The sequence below is a fragment of the Dermacentor variabilis genome, chromosome 5 (genome assembly GCF_050947875.1).
Source record: "Dermacentor variabilis isolate Ectoservices chromosome 5, ASM5094787v1, whole genome shotgun sequence".
Classification (NCBI taxonomy): Eukaryota; Metazoa; Arthropoda; class Arachnida; order Ixodida; family Ixodidae; genus Dermacentor; species Dermacentor variabilis.
Window position 1 is genome coordinate 68,945,388 of NC_134572.1, and position 22,214 is coordinate 68,967,601.

At 47.5% G+C, this 22,214-nt stretch overlaps 1 protein-coding gene across 2 annotated transcripts in view; it reads right to left on the minus strand.

Moving 5' to 3' along the window:
• igl (IQ calmodulin-binding domain containing protein igloo) overlaps nucleotides 1–22,214 on the minus strand; it is a 242,356-nt gene that overhangs the window by 103,103 nt on the left and 117,039 nt on the right. Inside the window, exon 2 of one of the 2 annotated variants that reach the window (XM_075692778.1) lies at nucleotides 3,880–3,968. The exons of the other annotated variant lie outside the window; for it this stretch is intronic. Within the exon in view, the coding sequence (XP_075548893.1) occupies nucleotides 3,880–3,937 (58 nt within the window). The 5' untranslated portion in view covers nucleotides 3,938–3,968. The remainder of the gene's footprint in view (nucleotides 1–3,879; nucleotides 3,969–22,214) is intronic. 2 annotated transcript variants of the gene reach the window in all.

Sequence of the window (22,214 nt, forward strand, 5' to 3'; positions counted from 1 at the left end):
ACCAGCGTGATGTCTTCGATCAGCGTGATGTCTTCGATCAGCGGATGGCGGCTACCGTTGCATGCCTTTCCTGCGTGCAGTACCCATTGCTGTCTTTTGTCGGGGGCGCTTCCTCGTTTCATGAGAACGTACATGTATGTTTATTTTCTTGCTTCTACTCCAATTTATGGTGAGTCCTCGTGATCCGTGTGCAGGGTCCACTACGAAAAGCGAAAGGTCACCGCTTGGATTTCTTTTTTGCCTTGTATTCCTGAACGTCGATTTACGTCTTGACGACAGCACTGGAACTGACGCTGTCAAAGGCTTTCTCGTTCGCACGTCGCCCCCGTGCTTTATTTCTCTTTCTGTTTTTGCGATAAGCTCTACTTACATTATTGACAGGAAGAGAAATGGAAATATATAGCGTGCTAAACGCTAATTTTGGTTCTGCGTACTTTCGTATTCGTTTTTCTTTTCCTGCACGGGTCATTTCGCTTTCGTTTTATCGTGACGGAAATAACATGTTCGACGGCTGCTTGAGGGTGATTTGTTAGGCCGTGGCGTAAGGCCTTTCAATTGCTCAGAGGGGTGTACTGTAGGTTCTCATTACTGCGCCAGTAGGGATGATTTGTAGTGTATAATAGTACATTATATAATACTTCCGGTTAACGGGATGAGAAGCAACCGCGCCCATATTTTTTCATCGCGACAACCTAAAGCTAAAATAAAAAAATAGAGTGAGAGTGAGAGATAAAAGGTTCAGAAGGTACTAAAGATCGCGTGACGAGAGATGGAGGAGAAAATAGTAGATGTAAGGTTGAGATGTGGGGTAAATAACGAAACATTTTTTTTAGGTCTCTTTCAACTTGAGCGAGACTTTTTGAGTTATTAAGTGACAATGCCCGCACCACGTGGCCGTGCCATTAAAACTGCAAATGCCAAGATTTTGTGTGTCAGGTTCCGCAAGCTGGCAGAATGCCTCACGCATCCTAACGTGCTTACGCTGCAGGCTGAAATACTACTTTTACTAAACGTCTTGTCTCTGCAATTTAATTTTGTAGATTGTTGTATCTCGAGAGAACCTGGCCGGATTGTTCACATAGGCACTGCTCAACGAACGCGACGTATACTCAAATGTTTTTGTCAGTAAATGGGGTTAAGGTAATGTTGCGGCCTGTGTGGCACTGGTTACTCCTCTTTTTTTATATTTGTAATTAGCACAGAAGCTCAAAAACTCACACACAAGAAACATAAGAAATAAAGTATGGCTACTTCGTTTCTAAGTTAGGTAGATGTTAGGACAGAAGAAAAGGGGTTACTCGGCAGTGTGTCATCCTACGTAAGCACCACTTGGCTCCCAGTCAGGCGAGCGACGTAAGGTAGGTTAGTCATATCATAAGAAGCCAACAAACACTGACACCAAGGACAACATAGGGGAAATTACTTGTGCCTAATAAATGAAATAAAGAAACAATAAACTAATGGAAATGAAAGTCGATGAAAAAAAAAATTTGCCGCTGGTGGGGAACGATCCCACAACCTTCGCATTTCTTCTCGTAGGCTAGGTTATGTTAGGATAGTTTAGGTTAGGCGATGCCATCCTCGCGATTCGTACAGAGTCATCAGACCAAAAAACTGTTCCGACGAAAAAAATGAGCCAGCTGGCCAGCGACGGCTGCTCCAGAGAAGGAAGCAAAGCTGCGACGCCCATCGGCGCATGTCCGGGCTGAGCTGACGCTGCCGGAGCAGAGTCTTCGCGGCGTCAGTGGGCAGGCCGAGCTCAGGCTATAACGAAGAGGCAGGATTTTGGCGAGGCGTAGCCAACACTTCGAAGGGACAAGGGATTCAGCGTCTCAGATCGCGCAGAGTCACGGCACTGCTCTGACGCCATGGAGCCGGATCGAGGGAAGCCTTCCGCGCCTCACTTCGCGCGCGCATAGGCGTGGAGACGAAGCGGCTTCGCCGCACTCGCTATTTGCGCACTGCATCGCTTTTTTTTTTCTTCCGAATGTCACAAACCTTTTGCGCATCCGACGTCCGTTCTCGCCAGGTCATCGGAGATAAGCAGCATTGTGCTTTGTCACTAAGTGCTTTGTCACTACTACCTAACGGGAGTATATGGCGCTGCAATCATTCTGCCATCGTGCAGATTGGGGATGGGACACAGATTTCATCTTCGATATGGCATAGATCCCTGGAGGAAGCACAACGCGGCTTCTGTAACTGTAATATGTGACAAAATTGCTCGCAAATATGCGTTTTACGATCAAAATTAGTTCACTTCATTGTTTAATTTCAGCTAGCGGCAGAAACAAATTTTGTCACTTTTGGTTCTACGTGCGCAAATCTAGAGTAAATAACCCGCCGTGAGTACCGATATTTCTATAATTTAAACAATTGCTCTTGTTTTGTTACCTGAAAACCACCGAACCGGAAAAATTGTGGCAAAAATAGTAATTGTCTATAATGATCTCTCAACTTTCGAAAGCAAGTTAAGAATATTCACGGTCATTTGAAGACAACATGATTAAGTATAGATTTATCCATCTGCTCCCGATCATTCTCGTGTTGATTGAAGCGCTGATGAAAAAAAAAAAAAGCAGACATGTACACCGGTCGGATTTCTGTTTCAGGTATTCAACTGACAGCTGTATACCATTTCGTAACGCCAAATGCTTGTTCAGCTGTATGCCTGCAGCGAATCATTTGCCGTGTCCGCACCTGGAGATGTGCCTGTTATTATATCCTTAGCAGCCGCAATTTATTTGCACGAGTAAGTGCCGAATTGCCATATTTCTGCAATCATTCTCTTTTGTTCATTTACCCAGTTGGCCCAAAGGGAAAAGTAAGGGCTCCTTTCGCGGTTGAAACATAGGCTTTTGAATAATAATACCAGCAGGCATGACAATACGGCGCATAGGTGAATCCAAACTGGCGCTAAAAATGTCCGCTGTCATTCTGCGTTAAAATATGACGCTATTACAGGTTTTCTCTATTATGTGAGGCTTGGCACATGGGGCATATGATTTGTTACAGGTAATTTTTTTTTCTGACTCTGCCTGGAATTTTGACTCAGCTTGCCCCTGCGCGAAGGTCGATTCAGCTGTGTTGACTGCAGAAACGACGTGCACAAACACGCGGGAAAACTAGAGCAACCTATTTCCCAGGGTAGAAAAAAATAATGAAAAAAGAAAACTTGAGCATTCAGTCGCATCCATTGTGCTTTGCGACCCACAAGACGCACAGGAAAATGACTCTTGCTGAAGGCATTTCAGTTGTCTCCGAACGTTTAAAGACGGTTCCTTACAATATTCGGCTTTCTCTAAGCGGGAACCCATAGGAAGGTAAGAAATTTTGTGCATGGAGCATGGGTTCTCTTTACTTGGCCAACAACTTTGATTGTGCCTTAGCTTGAGTTTTCGGGTGGTGCCGACCTGACTGCCGCTTCACTTTGAGCTGACTGCATAAAGCAGGTCAACAAATCTGTAGGCAAGCTGAAATAATGTAGACCGCAGCAAAAAAAGAAGTATTCATTTGCATTGTTCGTGTGCTTCCCAATGCACAAAAAAAACAAGAAAAAGGGTTTTCGCTGTAGTGCGCACTTCAAATCGTGTCCGAAGGGTTAAAGACCTCTCCTTGGAATTGAAGCCTCGTGACAGAGCGGCACGTATGTACGAGGCGCGAAATGCGGTCACGTGCTCAGGCACGATGCCAAGAGGTGCAGTCGATCGGCGAAGCGAGCGGCCGAACGTGTTTCGTAAAGCAGCGGGACTCTACTAACCGTGGGACCTAGAGGAGAGGAAGCAGCGGACGTGCTGGCGTGAAAGCGTGTAGGAGGGCGTGTGCGGTATAGCGTGGGCTTTCTTTTCTTTTTCTTTTTATTGCTATGCATTTCCTCACCTGACATGGCGCTCAATGGTCGAAGAATTTCCTGCGCCAGCACGGGAATTAGCAACATGGCCGTCGGTTGCAGGCAATGCGCAACCCTCCTGCGCAGAAATCGAGTCCCTTCAGCTGCTTTCGGTCCTGAAAGCACTTCAGAACAGGTATCGTAACTACTTTGTTTTGTTTTTTCTTCAAGATTTAGGACGTTGCTTTGGAGCAGAACATTCCTCACGCCGCGCAAATGGCGGCATGGGACGTCGTTGAATCTCACCCACTGCGCGACGTAAAATGTGTCCGCGTTGTTTCTGCGATGCCGTCACGTGCACGTAAATCCACAAGCTGAAAGACTACGCAAATCATCGGACGAGTTTGCGTAGAACACGGCGGTCTGTCGAATATTCAGATGTTTCAAATGCATCGCGCTTTCCTGCCTCGTAGACAACTGACACGTACTTCTTTTTGCCACACTCGCCGTGGTTGCTCAGTGGCTATGGTGTTGGGCTGCTGAGCACGAGGTCGCGCGATCGAATCCCGGCCACGGCGGCCGCATTTCGATGGGGGCGAAATGCGAAAACACCCGTGTGCTTAGACTAAGGTGCACGTTAAAGAACCCCAGGTGGTCAAAATTTCCGGAGTCCTCCACTACGGCGTGCCTCATAATCAGAAGGTGGTTTTGGCACGTAAAACCCCAAATATTATTATTATTATTCTTTTTGCCACGCGCAAACCGGCCACCCAAGTTTCTCGTGAAAATATTTTTCGTAAATAAACAAAACGACGCTAGAAAGTTCTCGACTGACACTAGGGGATGTCATTGGCACCTAGTGACCTGTTCGTGTTTGCAGACGACTGTTAAAAAGGAAAAAAAAAGAAGCTCACAAATTGTGCTTAGCAAGTGTGAGTGGCTTGGTTTGCTCAAAGAATATGGAGATGCGAGAGAAAATTCCGATGTGAAGCTTGAAACGTCGTGGCTTAAAGGTACATCGTGACCTAATGTGGTACTTCTTTTGCGGGTATTCCAAGGACACGCAAGATTTTTTTCAATAATTGTGCATCGAACGATGGTTTCATGCCGCCCTGCTAATGTCCCTCTAAGTTCACGGTAAGCAACCTTTAATATAAGGTGTTTGCTTTTTTTTTCTGTTTTAAACTCACAGGACAATCACTTCAATAGAATAGAGAACGATCTGGCTTAACTTAAAAGCGCGTGCTAGCTTATGACAATAGCGTTCATCACTGCTCAAAAGAGACAAATAAAGAAATGCGTATATAGATGCGTTTAACATGACTGAACGGAATATTATAGAACGTGTCAGACAGTGTCATTTACTGATTATAAAATTTCGCGTGCAACGAATAAAACACTAATTCAATATGTGTATGTGTGTGTTTTCTTTCTTTTTTTGTGTCGTATGTTATAGCTAACGTTAAAGCTTTATGTCTGCAGTTACACAGCATAGTTGAAAACCTAACATTTTCACTAAGAGGGAGCAAAATAGATTCATCGTCTTTGCACTGAACCATGCCTCAGAGTCTCAAGCATTTCAGACGATCTATGCCGAACATGCCAGGGTTCCGTCATACACGACTGCACAACCTCCTGGATCCATCCGCCCGACTCCGCATCCAATCAGGACCATCTCGAACCGTGTCAAACGCTCTCTGCCGATTTTTTTTTTTTTTTGGCTTGCTTTATCTCTTGAGGATATACTTTTGCATGCCTCATCGGAATGGCCGACATTGCTGCTTGCGACGATTTTCGCAGCGAGAAAACCGTCGAACAGGTCCTCTGTCATTGTCCTCGCTACAGCACCTAGAGCCAGTCGCTCGCGACAGCGTTGACACGCTTCGACGAGCCACCGCTTTTCGAGCAGATGATCTTATACGGTCCTCACACCAGAAAACAATGAATACGCTAGTTGAGTTCCTTCGTTCAAGCTGCCTAGCTCAACGACTCTAACACGCCCGCAGCTTTTCTTTGTGTGTGTGTTGCGTGTGTACACGCCTTCTCTCCTTCTCTTTCTCTCTTTCTCTCTCTCTGCGCGCGTTCTTTCCTTTTTTATCTTTGTCCCTCCTTACCCCTTCGCCAGTGCAGGGGAGCAATTTGGATGTTTGTCTTCCGATTGACCTCCCCGCCCTTCACAGCTCATTTTCCTCTCTTTATATCAAACGTAGTGATACTACGGAGTCGTTGACCGCAGACGTTGACCGGGTAACAGACCTCGCGTGCTACGTCATGCGAAAGGTAAAGGGTGCGTCACCGCACACGCTCATGATCGCACGCACGATAGACGCAAACATGTGCACTCGTGTCATATCGCTCGATGTCACCACGAGAAGCTCTGTATAACTCGTCTTTGTTCGAGATAGAAACATAAAGCAGGTTCTTGGGACTGTATCCACGCGAGACCTACATTCTGAAAACAATAATGAAGAGCTCCTGCGCTGCCCGGGCACTACGCAGACTCTGCGATTTTTGATTGACTCCGTAGCAGATGTTGATGCACGCGCGTGGTTCTTGCTATTACTATTCATCCTTGCAGTGCCTATTTATTTTCCGTGCCTTTTATCCTGCACCGGCGTATAGGTTAACCCACACAGGGTTTATTTTTAGTTAACTTCCCTGTCCTTCCTTCTCTCTTTCAATCTCTCTCTCTCTCTCTTCGCTGGAGACTGTCACGCAAAGCGGGCATTCATCGGCCGCTCGTAACGTGGTATTAAGGCTGGCCACAACATCGATTATTGCGTTGCATGACGCTGGAGAAGCCGGTAAACACGCGAACTTCGCATTGTTTAATGCGCGGTCTGGCAGCTTTGCGTTGGTAGCGCGAATGTGGGGTTCAATGTTGAACTATAATGGAAAGCTGTATGAGAAGACGGAAATAGGTGACAAGCTTCATGACGTCATCGTCATTTCACTCAATGTACTGCTTAGCGACATGCATAATTCTTTAGTAGATCTTTCGATTGTCTTAGAAGCCTTCGCTCACCCCTTTCCCTCTGTTGTTCCAATCAATCAATCAATCAATCAATCAATCAATCAATCAATCAATCAATCAATCAATCAATCAATCAATCAATCTTTATCCTTATTCAATTGTATCTCAATTAATACTCCTGCGCCACTGTTATCTTGTCTGCAGCTCGGGAATATCTCCTGGATAAGCAAGAGTTTCTGAGAAATATATCTATGAAATGGTGAATGTGCTGCCTTATCAATTCTGAAAGCGACTTGATTAACCTGTTTTCGATGAATCTAATAAGAAATAAATGCGCCAGGTTTGATATGACTACCCGCAACAACTTTCGCTCAACTATTTTGGCACTTCAAGCTTCCAACGCGTCAGCTGAGAGCTGCCCACCGTGCGCTATACGTCGAATGAAGCTGCAACCACCCATTAGTGTAGTATTGCTCTTGACGTATATTTCGATAATGGAATAGACGGAACCATGGCAACTATTCTGCAGTTCGTCGTTATTCCCTCCTATACCACGAAGCTATTTTCGCACCGGTGCCCTTGTGAAAATAATCAATATTTTCAATAAAGGCAGCTAACTATATTCATAACCCCGCCGTGGTGGCGTAGTGGGGCGTCGGCGTGTCGCTGCTGAGCCCGCATGTGGTCAGAATTTATACGGTGCGCCTCATAACCATACCGCGAATTTGGCACGTACAATCCAAGAATTCTATTCAAGTATTGATATTCTGCGCTCAATGTCAAACGGCAGGTAGCTGTTGGTATATCATTAGAAGCCACTTGCTTGCATTCGAGTTCGCCAGTTATCAATATTTTTGTTTGAGGAGGGGAGGAAGGGGGCGAAGGGGACGACGTGTGGAGTAATAAGGCTTCCAAAGCTGCGAAACAAACACGAGGGACCAGGGCTTCCGAACTGTTACATGAAACAAAGCTCGTCCACTTGGCATTTTCCTTCTGTTGGAGATTCTATTAAGAGGAAGCATTTGAGCGTCCACAAGCTTATGAACTCAAGCGGAAAGTTGGGCGAGTTGGTACGCACTCTTAATGGTAACAGCGCGAACACAACGACGACGGAGGGAAAGTATGCAGGTTCGAGCGCTGTCCACACAAGACAGCGCTAGTCCTGTGTCCTTTCACTCCGTCGTCGTTTTGCTCGCGCTGTTACCATTACGAACGTGCTCAGTTTGGCATTGTGATATCGAGCGAAGAAGTTGTGAATGCGTATTTATAGTGATACACGGCATCGACCTATGGGCTTCATTTAGTGAACCTCTGACTTGGCCGTTTTTCATTGAACCTATTCGAGGTTTCCGCTATGTCCAGAAGCACAATATTCGGACGATTACTTCCCGGAAAGTCGTTCATCTTGCTTTAATTGGACGCTCGAGAAATTGCTGCATACAGACAAGTTAATAGATCGCCCCGAACCCCTTAATTACGAAGAATGTACGTTTGTATGCCGCCGTGGTCTGTGCTCTATTCGGCGATCTTTTTTGCTCTGCGCCCGTATGATGTCGTATACGTTGCCCCGGCGAGTAGGCAATTGTACGGTTATGTTAATTTCTCCCATATTTTTTTATGCTGATGAATGCATTCATCCCAACGCAAGCTCAAAAGCAGGCATTTCTTTCTTTCTTTCTTTCTTTCTTTCTTTCTTTCTTTCTTTCTTTCTTTCTTTCTTTCTTTCTTTCTTTCTTTCTTTCTTTCTTTCTTTCTTTCTTTCTTTCTTTCTTTCTTTCTTTCTTTCTTTCTTTCTTTCTTTCTAGTCATCCTGATTTATTCCTCCCTTTGTTCCCTCCTTCCCTTATTCCTCGTCACTCCATTATTTTGCTCTTTCTTTATTCCTTATGTGTTTGTTTGTTTGTTTGTTTGTTTGTTCGTTTGTCGCTTTGATACTGTCACGTTCGCTCATTTTGCTCCTGATGGAGGAGTCCATACGTTGATTCCTTTGTTATCTAAATAAAACATGAGCTCATAAGTTCAGAAATGTAAGCTACTGTACGCTCCTTTCTCATTTCTTTATTTCTTTCTCTCTTTCGGGATGATTACTTGCTTGTCTGGTGTTTGGATCGGACTGCTGGTACGATCTGTTGGGAACTCGGCGCTGACGCCCGTGGTTGTACCTGGGTCGCAAGCCCCAAGGGTAGCGTTGGCCTGGCGGCCTGGGGTACAACTGGAAGCATCCGAAGGTCCCGGCAAAGCATGAGTCGACTGGTAACAACGAAACAACTTGTTTATTTTAACATCGCAAAGAGTTGGCGGTCAGGTTGACCGAAGTAGAGAGACGGGAGAGCACTTCACTCAACAGAAGAAATCGGAGCCCTCCTTTTGGCGTCCGGGGGCAGCTGTTTTTATACTCTCGCAGTTGAGGGCAAGAAGGAACCCCTCAAAAGACGAGCACGTGAATGTACAATGGGCTAATGGTGACGCACACTGTCGTAGCGATGCCGTAGCACCATGTCGAGCACGATCTCGTAGCACCCTGTCGTGGCGCTGCCGGTCGGACACAATGACTGTAATGAGAGGATGGTCCCTGCTTTGGCATCGCCTGTTTCGGGCACAATGACTGGAACGAGATCCCTGCTTTGGCATCGCCTGTTTCGGGCACAATGACTGGAATGAGATCCCTGCTTTGGCATCGCCTGTTTCGGGCACAATGACTGGAATGCGAGGATGATCCCTAGGCGGTCGCATCGCCGCAGTCGCGCCTGGAAACACCTGGCGATGAGTGTTGCGGCGACGACGATCGGGCCAAAATGTCTGCCGCCCCGCCGCAGTCGCGCCGGCAAAACCACGTGTCGCAGGCGAAACGCAACAGACCGCCCCGCCGGGGGAAGGAGATCCCGATGGACAGGGGACTGCATCCGCTGTCCGGAGGGATGTCGCTCGATGATGCTCATAACCGAAGTCGGGCGTCCCTCGACGTTTCTTGAGCGCAGCGCACAGAGAAGGCCTCGTTCTCTTGTTCAGGTTCGCACGGGACACTGCAAAGTGACTTCGGGAGAGTTCACATTTTTGTTCTCGTTCCCGGCAAGCGTTAGAACTACGCTGAAACTCAACCGCTCAGTCAGCAAGCACGGCACAACCCTCACTAAGCCCTGCCAGGCTCTTTCCCCTTTTTATACCACTGCCTAGTTCCTTACAGTAGTCTAGCATCACTCAGAACGCGTCCACAAATTGAAAAATTGCACTAGAAAGCATATCATCACTTTGAAACACTAAACAAAAGCAATATGTTAAAAAAAATCCTGCCTCAGGAAAAAAAACATCAGTAACAAACAATTTTGAGGCTGATTCCTACGTTAGGGGCTTCGACTTAAGCCATCGGCGTTACCGTTGAGACTCCCCTTTTTGTAACGCACCTCAAAGGAATATTGTTGTAAAGCGAGGCTCCAGCGCAGGAGGCGGCCATTTTTGGGAGAGATGGTCTGCAGTCATTGGAGAGGGCAGTGATCCGTCTCAATGATGAACCTCGAGCCGGCTAGATAGCATGACAATTTCTGAACGGCCCACACGAGACACGCACACTCTTTCTCGGTGGCGCTATACGCCTGCTCACGACTGGTCAGCTTACGACTAGCATACAGGACGGGGTGTTCTACTTCTCCATTTTCCCGTTGGCACAGTACAACGCCCATGCCTCGCTCACTAGCATCGCACTGAACAATGAACCCTTTTGTATAGTCTGGCGATCGTAGCACAGGCTGGCTTGTTAGGGCACTCTTTAGGGCGCTAAAAGCTCTTTCCTTTGTCTCGTCCCAGACGACTGTTTGAGGCTCTGTCTTTCTTAGAGCATCCGTCAGGGGAGCCGCGATATCAGAGTACCTAGGGATGTACCTCTGATAGTAGCCGGCGACACCTAAGAACGACCGAATATCGGTCTTTGTGCGCGGTTGCGGAAAGTCTCGCACAGCGGCCACTTTTATTTCAGAGGGGCGGCGACGACCCTGACCAATCACGTGACCGAGGTAGACAACCTCGGCCTGTGCTATCTGGCACTTAGGAGCCTTGACTGTCAAGCCCGCTTCGCGCAGGCGGGTTAGCACTGCCCGCAAGTGTGTCATATGCTCAGACCAGGATGCGGAGAATATCGCTACGTCGTCTAGATACGGTAAAGCGAATTCTTGCTGTCCCCGCAACACTTTATCCATGAGACTTGAAAAACAGTATGGCGCGTTCTTCAAACCAAAACTCAACACTTTAGGACGGAATGTTCCCATTGGTGAAATGAACGCCGCATACCTACTAGCCTCTTCTGTAAGTGGAACCTGCCAATAACCCCTGACAAGATCTAGGGTGGAAATAAACTGAGCGCTACTAACTTTCTCAAGGCGCTCCTCGATGTTAGGGATCGGATAAATTTGATCCTTAGTGATGGAATTAAGCCTGCGGTAGTCGACGCAAGGACGAGGTTCCTTGCCCGGTACCTCAACTAAAATCAAAGGGGAGGTATAATCACTCTCACCTGCCTCAATAACACCGAGCTGTAGCATTTTCTTTACCTCAGCCTCCATAATATCGCTCTGGCGGGGTGACACCCGATACGCCTTGGATCGTACTGGCTCTGTGGAGGTAAGTTCTATATCATGAGTAAGTACAGAAGTCCTACCAGGCCTCTCAGAGAACAGACCTTGAAACTCTTGTAATAGCTGGTGTAGTTCGGTTTTCTGCTCGGGCGACAGCGGTGCTTTACTGATAAGGTCACTAATGACTTGACCGGTGTCTTCCCTGTTCGTCACTGAGCCTAGTCCCGGAAGCTCGACTGGAAGCTCTTCAGGAACGTTTATCATCATGCACACCACTGCTTCCCGTTGTCTATAAGGTTTGAGCAGATTACAGTGGTAAACTTGCTGTGCTTTCCGCTTTCCTGGCAGACTTACCACGTAGTTAACGTCCGACAGTTTCTGAACAATTCGTGCTGGGCCCTCCCACTGCACGTCTAGTTTGTTGTTTAGCGATGTGCGCAATATCATGACCTCATCGCCAACCTCAAAACGACGGGCCCTGGCTGTCCGATCATAATAAACCTTGGCCCTCTGCTGGGCCTTTGGCATTGCTTCACCTGACAACTCCTGTGCCCTTCTTAAGCGTTCGAGGAGCTTAAGTACGTACTCCACCACGACTGGGTCGTCGCCCCTACCTTCCCATGATTCTCGAAGCATGCGAAGCGGAGATCGAAGCGAGCGACCGTACACCAGTTCAGCTGGCGAAAACCCCGTAGCCGCATGCGGCGCGGTTCTTAACGCAAACATCACCCCAGGCAAACACAGCTCCCAGTCAGTTCGATGTTCAAAACACAACGCTCTCAACACGCGCTTCATGACGGAGTGGAGCTTCTCAACGGAATTCGACTGTGGGTGGTACACTGAGCTGTGTAACAGCTTTACCCCACACCTTTCGAGAAAAGTTGTCGTCAAAGCGCTAGTAAACACTGTGCCCTGATCTGATTGAATTTCCGCAGGAAAACCAACTCGCGCAAATATGGACAGTAGTGCATTGACTATCTCAACTGAGCTGAGTTCTTTAAGCGGCACTGCTTCAGGGAACTTTGTCGCTGGGCAGATCACAGTCAAAATGTGTCTGTACCCCGTGGCTGTTACCGGCAGAGGTCCCACTGTATCAATAACGAGCCGTCTAAAAGGCTCCGTTATGATAGGTACCAATTTCAACGGCGCCCTTGATTTGTCCCCTGGTTTGCCCACCCGCTGACAAGTGTCACATGTCCTCACGAAATGGTCTGCGTCCCGAAAACACCCTGGCCAATAGTACTCTTGCAAGAGACGGTCCTTAGTTTTCTTAACTCCTAGGTGTCCGGACCACGAACCCCCGTGTGACAAGCGCAACAGATCCTGACGATAGCATTGAGGCACGACCAGCTGATCGAACTCCACTCCTCTGCGGTCTAGATACTTCCGGTACAGGACTCCACCTCTTTCCACAAAACGCGCAGTTTTCCTGGCGATACCTTCTTTGACATTGCAGCGCACGTTTTCCAGGCTGCCATCCTTTTTTTGCTCGGCTATCAAAGCCGTCCGGCTGACTTTTAGCAACCTATCAAGTCCGTCTGACGTAGGCGCGATGAGCAAATCAGTAGATAGCTCTTCTAACTTTCCCGAATCGGGATTTTCCTCTCCAGTATCTGGCGCCTTTAACGTTACAGACTCAAGTTTATTCAGTTCGGGCGTGCTCGGAATATCAGCTTGCTGCGCCTCTGACCCTTTTTCGTTGTTTGATAACGTCGGCCCCGCAACTACCGCCTTTGCAGCGAGCTCCCGAACCTTCGATCTGGTTAAGGCCTGAACACTAGCTTCACCAAACAAAAGCCCCTTCTCGCGCAGGAGGTGATCGGACCTGTTTGAAAATAGGTACGGGTACTGGGGTGGCAGCATAGATGACACTGCCGCCTCCGTCTCAAGCGCTCCGAAAGGTCCTTCAATAAGCAATTTTGCTACCGGCAGACACACGCTATGAGCTTCCACGGCTTGCTTGATCCATGCGCACTCGCCCGTGAACATATGGGGTTCTACGTAATACGGGTGAACTACATCCATCGTAGCTGCGGAATCGCGAAGCACTCGGCACTCTTTCCCGTTCACGAGGAGGTCTCGCATGTAAGGCTCGAGAAGCTTCATGTTCTCGTCAGTGCTGCCTATTGAAAAAAACACAACTTTTGGTGTTGTTTCCGGACACTGCGCCGAAAAGTGACCCGGCTTCTGGCACGTATAACACAAGCGCGCTCGCCTCATCTCGAACCGCTTTCTGCGTTTGGCTGCCGCCGTCTCTTTACGTTTGGTCGGACTGCTTTCGCTCGCATCCGCACTACGCGTGTCCCCCTTTGCTCTCATGGGTGTGAACTTCGGCCTCTCAAACTTCGAGCCAAATTCACCCTTTTGACCGTCCTTAGCTCCGCGAGCTCGACGCGTCACAAACTCCTCGGCTAGCTCAGCGGCTCTAGCCACCGTACTTACGTCTGGCCTATCCAAGACCCAGTATCGCACGTTCTCAGGTAACCGACTATAAAACTGTTCTAGCCCGAAACACTGCAGAACTTTATCGTGGTCACCAAACGCTTTCTCTTCTTTGAGCCACTCCTGCATGTTCGACATAAGCCTATACGCAAACTCTGTATATGACTCACTTCTGCCTTTCTCATTTTCCCGAAACTTCCGACGGAACGCCTCCGCAGACAGCCGGTACTTTTTTAGAAGACTCGATTTCACTGTGTCGAAATCCTCTGCCTCCTCTCTATCCAAGCGAGCGACTACGTCGGCCGCCTCGCCGGGTAACAAAGTGAGCAAGCGCTGTGGCCACGTTTCCCGAGAGAACCCCTGCTTCTCGCACGTTCGCTCAAAGTTAACCAGGAACAAACCAATGTCCTCTCCAAGCTTAAACGGCCGCATCAGGTCCGTCATTTTGAACAATACGCGTTCTCCTGCACCGTGTGCCTGACTTCCATTACGAGCGCGTTCCATCTCTACCTCAAGACGCTTCATTTCCAAAGCGTGTTGACGGTCACGCTCTTGTTGCTCACGCTCTTTCTGTTCTTTAAGTTCGCGCTCCTGTCTTTTTGACCTCTCCTCAATAGTCTCAAGGCATTCCGACAGCTCGTCATCCTCAGCCTCTAACTCAAGAATAGCCTTTAGCAGTTCAGGTTTTCTTAGTTTGTCTGAGACATCCAGACCCAACTCTCTTGCAAGCTCCAACAATTTCGGTTTGCGCAACGACTTCAAATCCATGGCTGCTCTGAATGCTGCTTTCTCTACTGCTTACTATTGTCTTGCCGCAAACTAACCCGGCAGCAACGACAACCACAATTACCAGCTCTGTTTCTAACACTAACAAAAGCCTGGCAAAGCTCAGAAGAAGAAAGTCCCGCACTCACCAAACCTCGCAGGCAGGAATTCCGCGCAGTCGTTCCGCTGCAGGCAACCAGTCGTCACACAGGGCTCGTTGCACTGCTCCCGGATCGTCGTTGAGCTGCTCAGCATACAGTCAACTGCATCTCTTCGCTGCTGGCCTCCGTTGTCGCGTTCTCACCGCTGGCAGACAGTTGTTTGAAGTCGGAGGCGATCTCACCGCTGGCAACCAGATGTTTTGATCGGACTGCTGGTACGATCTGTTGGGAACTCGGCGCTGACGCCCGTGGTTGTACCTGGGTCGCAAGCCCCAAGGGTAGCGTTGGCCTGGCGGCCTGGGGTACAACTGGAAGCATCCGAAGGTCCCGGCAAAGCATGAGTCGACTGGTAACAACGAAACAACTTGTTTATTTTAACATCGCAAAGAGTTGGCGGTCAGGTTGACCGAAGTAGAGAGACGGGAGAGCACTTCACTCAACAGAAGAAATCGGAGCCCTCCTTTTGGCGTCCGGGGGCAGCTGTTTTTATACTCTCGCAGTTGAGGGCAAGAAGGAACCCCTCAAAAGACGAGCACGTGAATGTACAATGGGCTAATGGTGACGCACACTGTCGTAGCGATGCCGTAGCACCATGTCGAGCACGATCTCGTAGCACCCTGTCGTGGCGCTGCCGGTCGGACACAATGACTGTAATGAGAGGATGGTCCCTGCTTTGGCATCGCCTGTTTCGGGCACAATGACTGGAACGAGATCCCTGCTTTGGCATCGCCTGTTTCGGGCACAATGACTGGAATGAGATCCCTGCTTTGGCATCGCCTGTTTCGGGCACAATGACTGGAATGCGAGGATGATCCCTAGGCGGTCGCATCGCCGCAGTCGCGCCTGGAAACACCTGGCGATGAGTGTTGCGGCGACGACGATCGGGCCAAAATGTCTGCCGCCCCGCCGCAGTCGCGCCGGCAAAACCACGTGTCGCAGGCGAAACGCAACACTGGCCATACTTAGCCGGTGCGCGGGACCTGGCATAAGTCAGTGCGTATTATTTACGTATGTACAATCGTACGTGTAATTGCAGAAACTTGCAGGTTAACAGAGAAGCTCGACAAGAAGTTAAGGACCACGCAAAAAGCGATGGAACGAAAAATGACAGGCGTAACGTTAAGAGACAGGAAAAGAGCGGTGTGGATCAGAGAGCAAGCGGGGATAGCCGATATTCTCATTGACATTAAGAGAAAAAATTGAGCTGGGCAGGCCATGTAAAGCGTAGGGTAGATAAGCGGTGAACCACTAGAGTTAAATAATGGGTGCCAAGGGAAGAAAACGACAGCCGAGGACGGTAGAAAACTAGGTGGGTTGATGAAATTAGGAAATTTGCAGGCGCAAGCTGGAATCGGCTAGCGCAAGAAAGGGGTAATTGTGGATAGCAGGGAGAGGCCTTCGTCCTGCAGTCCTGCGCTTCGTCCTGGGCGCGTGAATGGCTGACTTGTGCGCGGCACGGAGAAGCATGTGCTTAAGTGTCTAAGAGGGCTTGAAGTGTCTGTGTGACATGATGCTGGTGCACTACGCGCAGCTGTGTGGTTAAGTCATGACAGTCACACGAGCGTGTATAACATTTCACTAAATGTGACGTCATTGGATTTAAGATTTTGCTCTAATTTGCTCTATAGAGATTTTCGAGTGATCACAGCCAGTGAAAAAGGCACCAATCCTGATCGCACGTATATCGTCCATCTACAATAATAGAACGATGTCTGCGAATCCTGACAGGCAAATCCGATGTTGTCCATTTCGCTCTCACAGTGCACAACAGTGCAACAAGGTTGCTAAACGTAAGAAATTCGCGCCGTTGTATTAAACGCAAAAGCTTGAAAAAAGTTTAAACGTTTGGGTATGTGAAAGTTCGAACTGAATGTAATGTCACAGTGATGCTAGCAGTTTTCATAAATAAAACTTTCTTTCTGCTCATAGTGGGCTGTCTATTTGACTATGCATGCATTAAGGCGCGTCGCCTCTACAAAGTTTAGCTATCACACCTGATGCAAGAGATTTGATATATTCATGAACTTTCTGTTGGCTCCGTTCGTGCACGTACTCAGAAGCGGAAGCATCTCTCAACGCTTGCATTTGCCGCCTTTCGTTATTCTCCAGAAATGAGGAGCTTGAAAAAGCAAGACAACGTTGTCTGCAGGCCGAAAATTACGCTTCTTAGAGGAACTAAAATATGCGTGTTGCTCTTTGCTTATTGACGCACCGGTCTACTGCCTCCCAGTACTTGGTCACATCGGATGATCAGATTTTTAATCCGGCATTTAGGCTTGCACAGCTACTTGGCTGCGACTATAACTATCCCAAGGAAGAGAGAGAGCATTCCGAGGAACCTTGGCAATATTCTCAGGCATGCAAGAACGAGAAGGCGATGGCGATTCATGTATAGTCGAAAACTCTCTCCTAAGATCACATCAGCAGTGGAAATAAATCTGAAATGCCAGCCAGTATATTACAGTTATAGCCTCGAATGTTGGTTGACCAGACTAGCGGTTTGAACGAACAGTCCTCTACTGGCAACTCCAGAATCGGCTACCTCTGCTGGCAACAGTGTCCGAATAAACAAAGAAGGCTACGACATCCAGGTTCACGGCGGCTCTTTCGCTTGGTGCTGCGGGTCACGTTTCTCTCTTGCGGCGTCGAATGGAGGTGTTTCGTGGATGCCGAAAGGGTCTTACTGCCGATCACCTTATTTGTATAGCGTCTCCAGGATTCCAGCGACGAAATTGCGGAAATAGTTGTGCTCTGCGTGCAGACATCTGTGCCTCTCCCAATTGTGCAAGCACTTGTTTGTGGCGTCGCTACACTGCCACAGGAACGGTACTTGACTGTCTTCGACTTTCATAGGCAACTCCGCACTGCGACTCATGTTGCTGTGTATCACAAATAGCATCTCACAGCATATTGTCAGTAACGTCTGTCGTGCTTTCAGAAGCTAAACACCGACATTCTGCACCGATAGAACGAGGCTAAAAACTGTAATGTTAACTGGCCAGTGTGTCGTGGGATAAAAACAAATGAGAGTTCCGTTTGGGAGCCGGGTTGCCCCTTCTTTTATACGTGTGATAACGTCGTCTGCGTCCGATGACTGGCGCTTGTTCGTGCTCGCAGTACGCAGTGTTTCGAGTTAGGTCCCGAGCTTGGGAACAAAGCAGACACTTGCCACCCGTAAAAATTCTCCAACTCGGTAAAACGTGAGAAGTGAATAACAACTAATCGGACCAATTTCAGCTTCTTCCGACGGTTTTTCAAAATTTGGCGAGGTTTTTCTTTTGGCAAAGCCAGTTGTGCTAGTGTAAATGCATCACTTCGAAGCGAAGTGAATCATTTGTAATGGAATTAGGCTGCGTGCAGAGTGTCAGAAAGCAAACTAGCGGCGCTGTGTGTTGGCCGAACGCCCCAAAGCTGGAGCGAGTCCTGTTTGCCGTTTTAAATTTCTTGCGAGCAAGTAAACAGACAACTCGCCGCGTTGAATGATCAAACAGCATTTTCTGCTTGCAACGCTCAACTAAAGGATGCTATGAAAACGATACTTCGCCACGCGGCATAACATGTGTCATGATCAGCTTCAGACCTTCCGAGGTAGTTATCATTCCCGCTACTGTGCCTGCAGACAAAAGTAGAATGTTCCTGCTGCTTGATGCATTAGTAACCCCAATGCTAGGGCATAAAGCTATAAACGAACAAAACCAAATGAAGCTTTAGGGTACATCACTATAATTTATCAGATCGCCTGCCTGAACAAAGTTCACTCCGTGATTTGAAACGCCAGAAAGATATTTAAAATAAACAAAAAGAAAACAGTGGTCTACTCGCCGGGAAAAAAGAAGTCCCAAGTTAGGCATTTCGAACAAACTGGAACAGTATCAGTCACCTATCAGTCCCGGTGCGAAAGCTTCTTACACAAGTCACTCTCCGAGACGCGTCGTCTGCTTCTTTCGCGAAAAGATGAAATCATGCATTGCTGTTTTTCCACCGCGAAGACTCGCATAAAGATACAAATGTCTTTCGACATCCGTATGCATTTTTTATCTTCGGGCTTGTGCGATGCGGGATTACTCTGATTTGGGAACTACGAGGCATACAGCGCGTTCCATGACAGTAGGTCCTCTTTAGCTTCAAGCTTGAACCTGGATCGGCTGTTTCTCGGCGCGGCCGCCAGGTGGCGAGCATTTACTTGGAGTCGCCAATAGTGGAAGCGCGATACTTCTGGCCATCGGCACTTGGTGTACCCTGCAGTACGTTGATGCGCAAATACCACGGGTAGCGTTGAAAACATACGAGGGGATCGTGAAGCCTCGATTAGTATATTTCATGTGATTTTTTTTTTTTTGCCATTGATCGCAACGGCGCGAAATGCTTGAAGGACGCCAGACTTGAATAGCCGTAGCCCAGTCATTGAGCACTCTACGCTCGGTGATTCTCGTTATGAATGAACGACCCATGCTGAAATTTTTAACCTTGTGAATACAATTCCAGACCCGCTGTAATTATGATGCTCTCCTTCGCTATGATCTAACTCTTAACTATCAGCGCTCGACAAAAGGTCAAGAGGCAATGCCAATGACGCTCAGAATGGGACAGAAAAAAAAAAAGTGCGGATAACGCCTTTAGTATAGCGTACTGTAATATTGTAGCAATGAATGCTAAAAAACCCCGCGCGCGTCCATCACGTACTGCTTATGTAAGAGCGCCTGGCTGTGAACGGAGCTTTTGCTGTAGTATAGCCATTTGGTTTTCAGTACTCGTGTCTCGAATACATATGTCCTTGTTTCCTAGCTCAGTACGTGTCGAGGTGTCGCATGTGTCGATAGGGAGAGCTTAGAGCACCATTTCGCGTAATGCTTCTGTGCGCCCACAGATTGCTTTGCACCAAGTCACTTGATCGATCTCAGCCGATTTGAACATATCTTTCCTAATGCTTCCTTCGAATGGCACTTCTGGGCTCTAAAATATGCAGATCGTATTTTTTTTGTGCAGTAACTTTACAGTTTTAAATTTTCAGAAAGAGTTGATGAAGTATGTCATCATTTAGTCCCTTTCCAGGTGAACTAGTGAGACTTCTGGGGTAGCGAAAGAGCATGTGCGCTCGAAAATACAAGCATGTCTCGATCCAGTACGAGCAAAGACAATTCCACTGAATGCTTGTTCCTATCGCCCTTCGCATTTGTAGGAATGTATTGAATTATACGACATTACTGAAAGTGAAGATGTGTGCATATGGCTTTGCCCTATACGTAACGATGCTCTTCGTAGTTTCTTTGAGTACTCCTGCAGAAAGGTTGTAAGTGAAGAACTTCACGCCATGCGTGCATAAGGAGAAACTCCGAGGTGGATCTGCAAAACCTAAACTTCTTTAAATTATATGTTTGCAACTAAGGCACTGACAACGCATGGCGCCTCACGTCTGAAGCTTCGTGTTGCAAGTGTCTTCATATTTTCCTTATGTGGCAAGCATACGAATCACCCCACTTCTCTTTAGAACTGAAGGCAGCCTTGAATTTTGAAGGGCATCTCGTTGAGTTACCCATGAGATATATGCGCTGAAAGATATGAAATAAATGTAAAATGACTTTCAATATGCCCTTACCTGCTTTTTCTGCAAGTGCAATCTCTCAATTTCTCCGCTTCCTCGCATCGTGAGCGAAGCAAGAGCTTGTTACATTAATTACGCTTGGGTCAGTAGGCCAGACTTTACTTACCTTGTTTATCCACATGTGCCCCGGGCACCAACATCAATAACCGTTGGACAAATAAAGTTTATTCCTATCCTATCCTCTCTCTGACCTCGTAGCAAGATAACAGGCAGGTATTCTGTCACAGAAGACGTTGGCCTTCAGTACGTGTTATGGCCTCCCCGGCAGAGGTAGTCGAGCTGTGACTCTTTAATGTAGTTCAGGTTAGGCAAATATTAATCTTCCGAAATGCATTCTGCAGGCAGAATACATGACTCGTGAAACAGAAATTCAACGCGAAGATATATGCTATCTTCCCCGTTCACGAGTTTGCCACCAAGTTTCGGCTTAAACCAGCGCACCCCAGAGACCGCCGCGATCACAATTAAGCCATTGGCATGCACTGACGCAGACTGTAAGATTGTTGTTCGAAAGAGAAGCAAATAACGTTTCCAGGTCGGCTCAATCGCATGTTCCTGCATACGCCATGTTGTTAGAGTACAGCCTACATCTGCCTTTCAAAACTTCGTCGTAATGAACTGTAAATCATTTTCTTGCGCAGTGGCAACTGTAACGTCTGCGTGCCTCAAAAAACCTTACGGTGGAAGGCCCTTGTAATTCGAGGGGAGAATCTAGATGCGCACTTTATATTTTACTGAATGGTATATGCTAGCATATAACATATTTAAACTTAAATATTACGCATCATGCATCGTCTTTATGCATGTACAGCTTCTTTTGCATCTTGCAGTAAAATTCATCTAAAAGACTACGATTAACTGCCGGGATAAAAAAACGAGGGTGACAAAATTGCAGGGTCACACAGTAAAGGAAATTCGCACTCTGCCATTCTCTAACCTGACCCTAAATTGGGCGCGTCGTTCCAGAGTTGCTAAGACTCTCCAAGGTCTCTCACAAAGGCAGCACATAACAAGCACGAGACGTATAGCAACAACTTACTTGCATTGAACTGAAACCCATTAATTCGAGAGAATTTAATGGCTCCGAGAACCTGCCTGACTCCCAAGACAAGCGCAAAAAGGTAGCGCTCACTAAGGCCATTTAGGCGTAAGCCAAGGACAATAGGAGGAAGAAAAGGGGAAAAATAAAGACTTGCTCAACTGCAAGGACGCATTCGCTGGCGCCGAGAAACGAATGGGTACTGTCACCGCAGGTTCGTTCAAGCGAGAAGGAATTTAAATTAAAGACCTAAAGTCCCATCGGAATGAAAAAAATTGCGTTGCGGGTATACGGAGGGACGCAAATTAACTTCACCCTTTTACCTGAAGCTTTCTTTTTGGAGCGACAGTGCATACCTTGTCGGCATTAAAATGAGAAAAGGCGCGGTTTTGAAAGTGTCCTCTGCCGTTTTTGTTGCGAAGCACAAGCTGCATGTGACTACTTATAGAGGCTAAAATTAAGTTCTTGAAGACCCTTTGGTACGAACAATTTCGTACGGGGTTTCTGTGTGTTCTTTGAAACTACAAACAAGAACACAGACAAGCGTTTGTGTATGTGGTATTCTCCGCTTGGATACGGCTCCTTCGCGGCGTTCCAAATTTTTAACTCAAGGAGGCTAGTTATTATAACATGTCAAGACCTCTACAGTATGGTCTACTGTTAAAGGATGCGCACGTTTAGGACTCAGCTACGAATCACTACAACTGAATTATGGCATAAAAGCATGTCGAGTATTTCTAATGCATACGTTCTAGTTCTGATGCGTCCCCTATCCACCCTTTCCGTCCTTTATCTCGCCAAAATCAGGAGTGTTTCGGTTATATGGGCTGTATTACC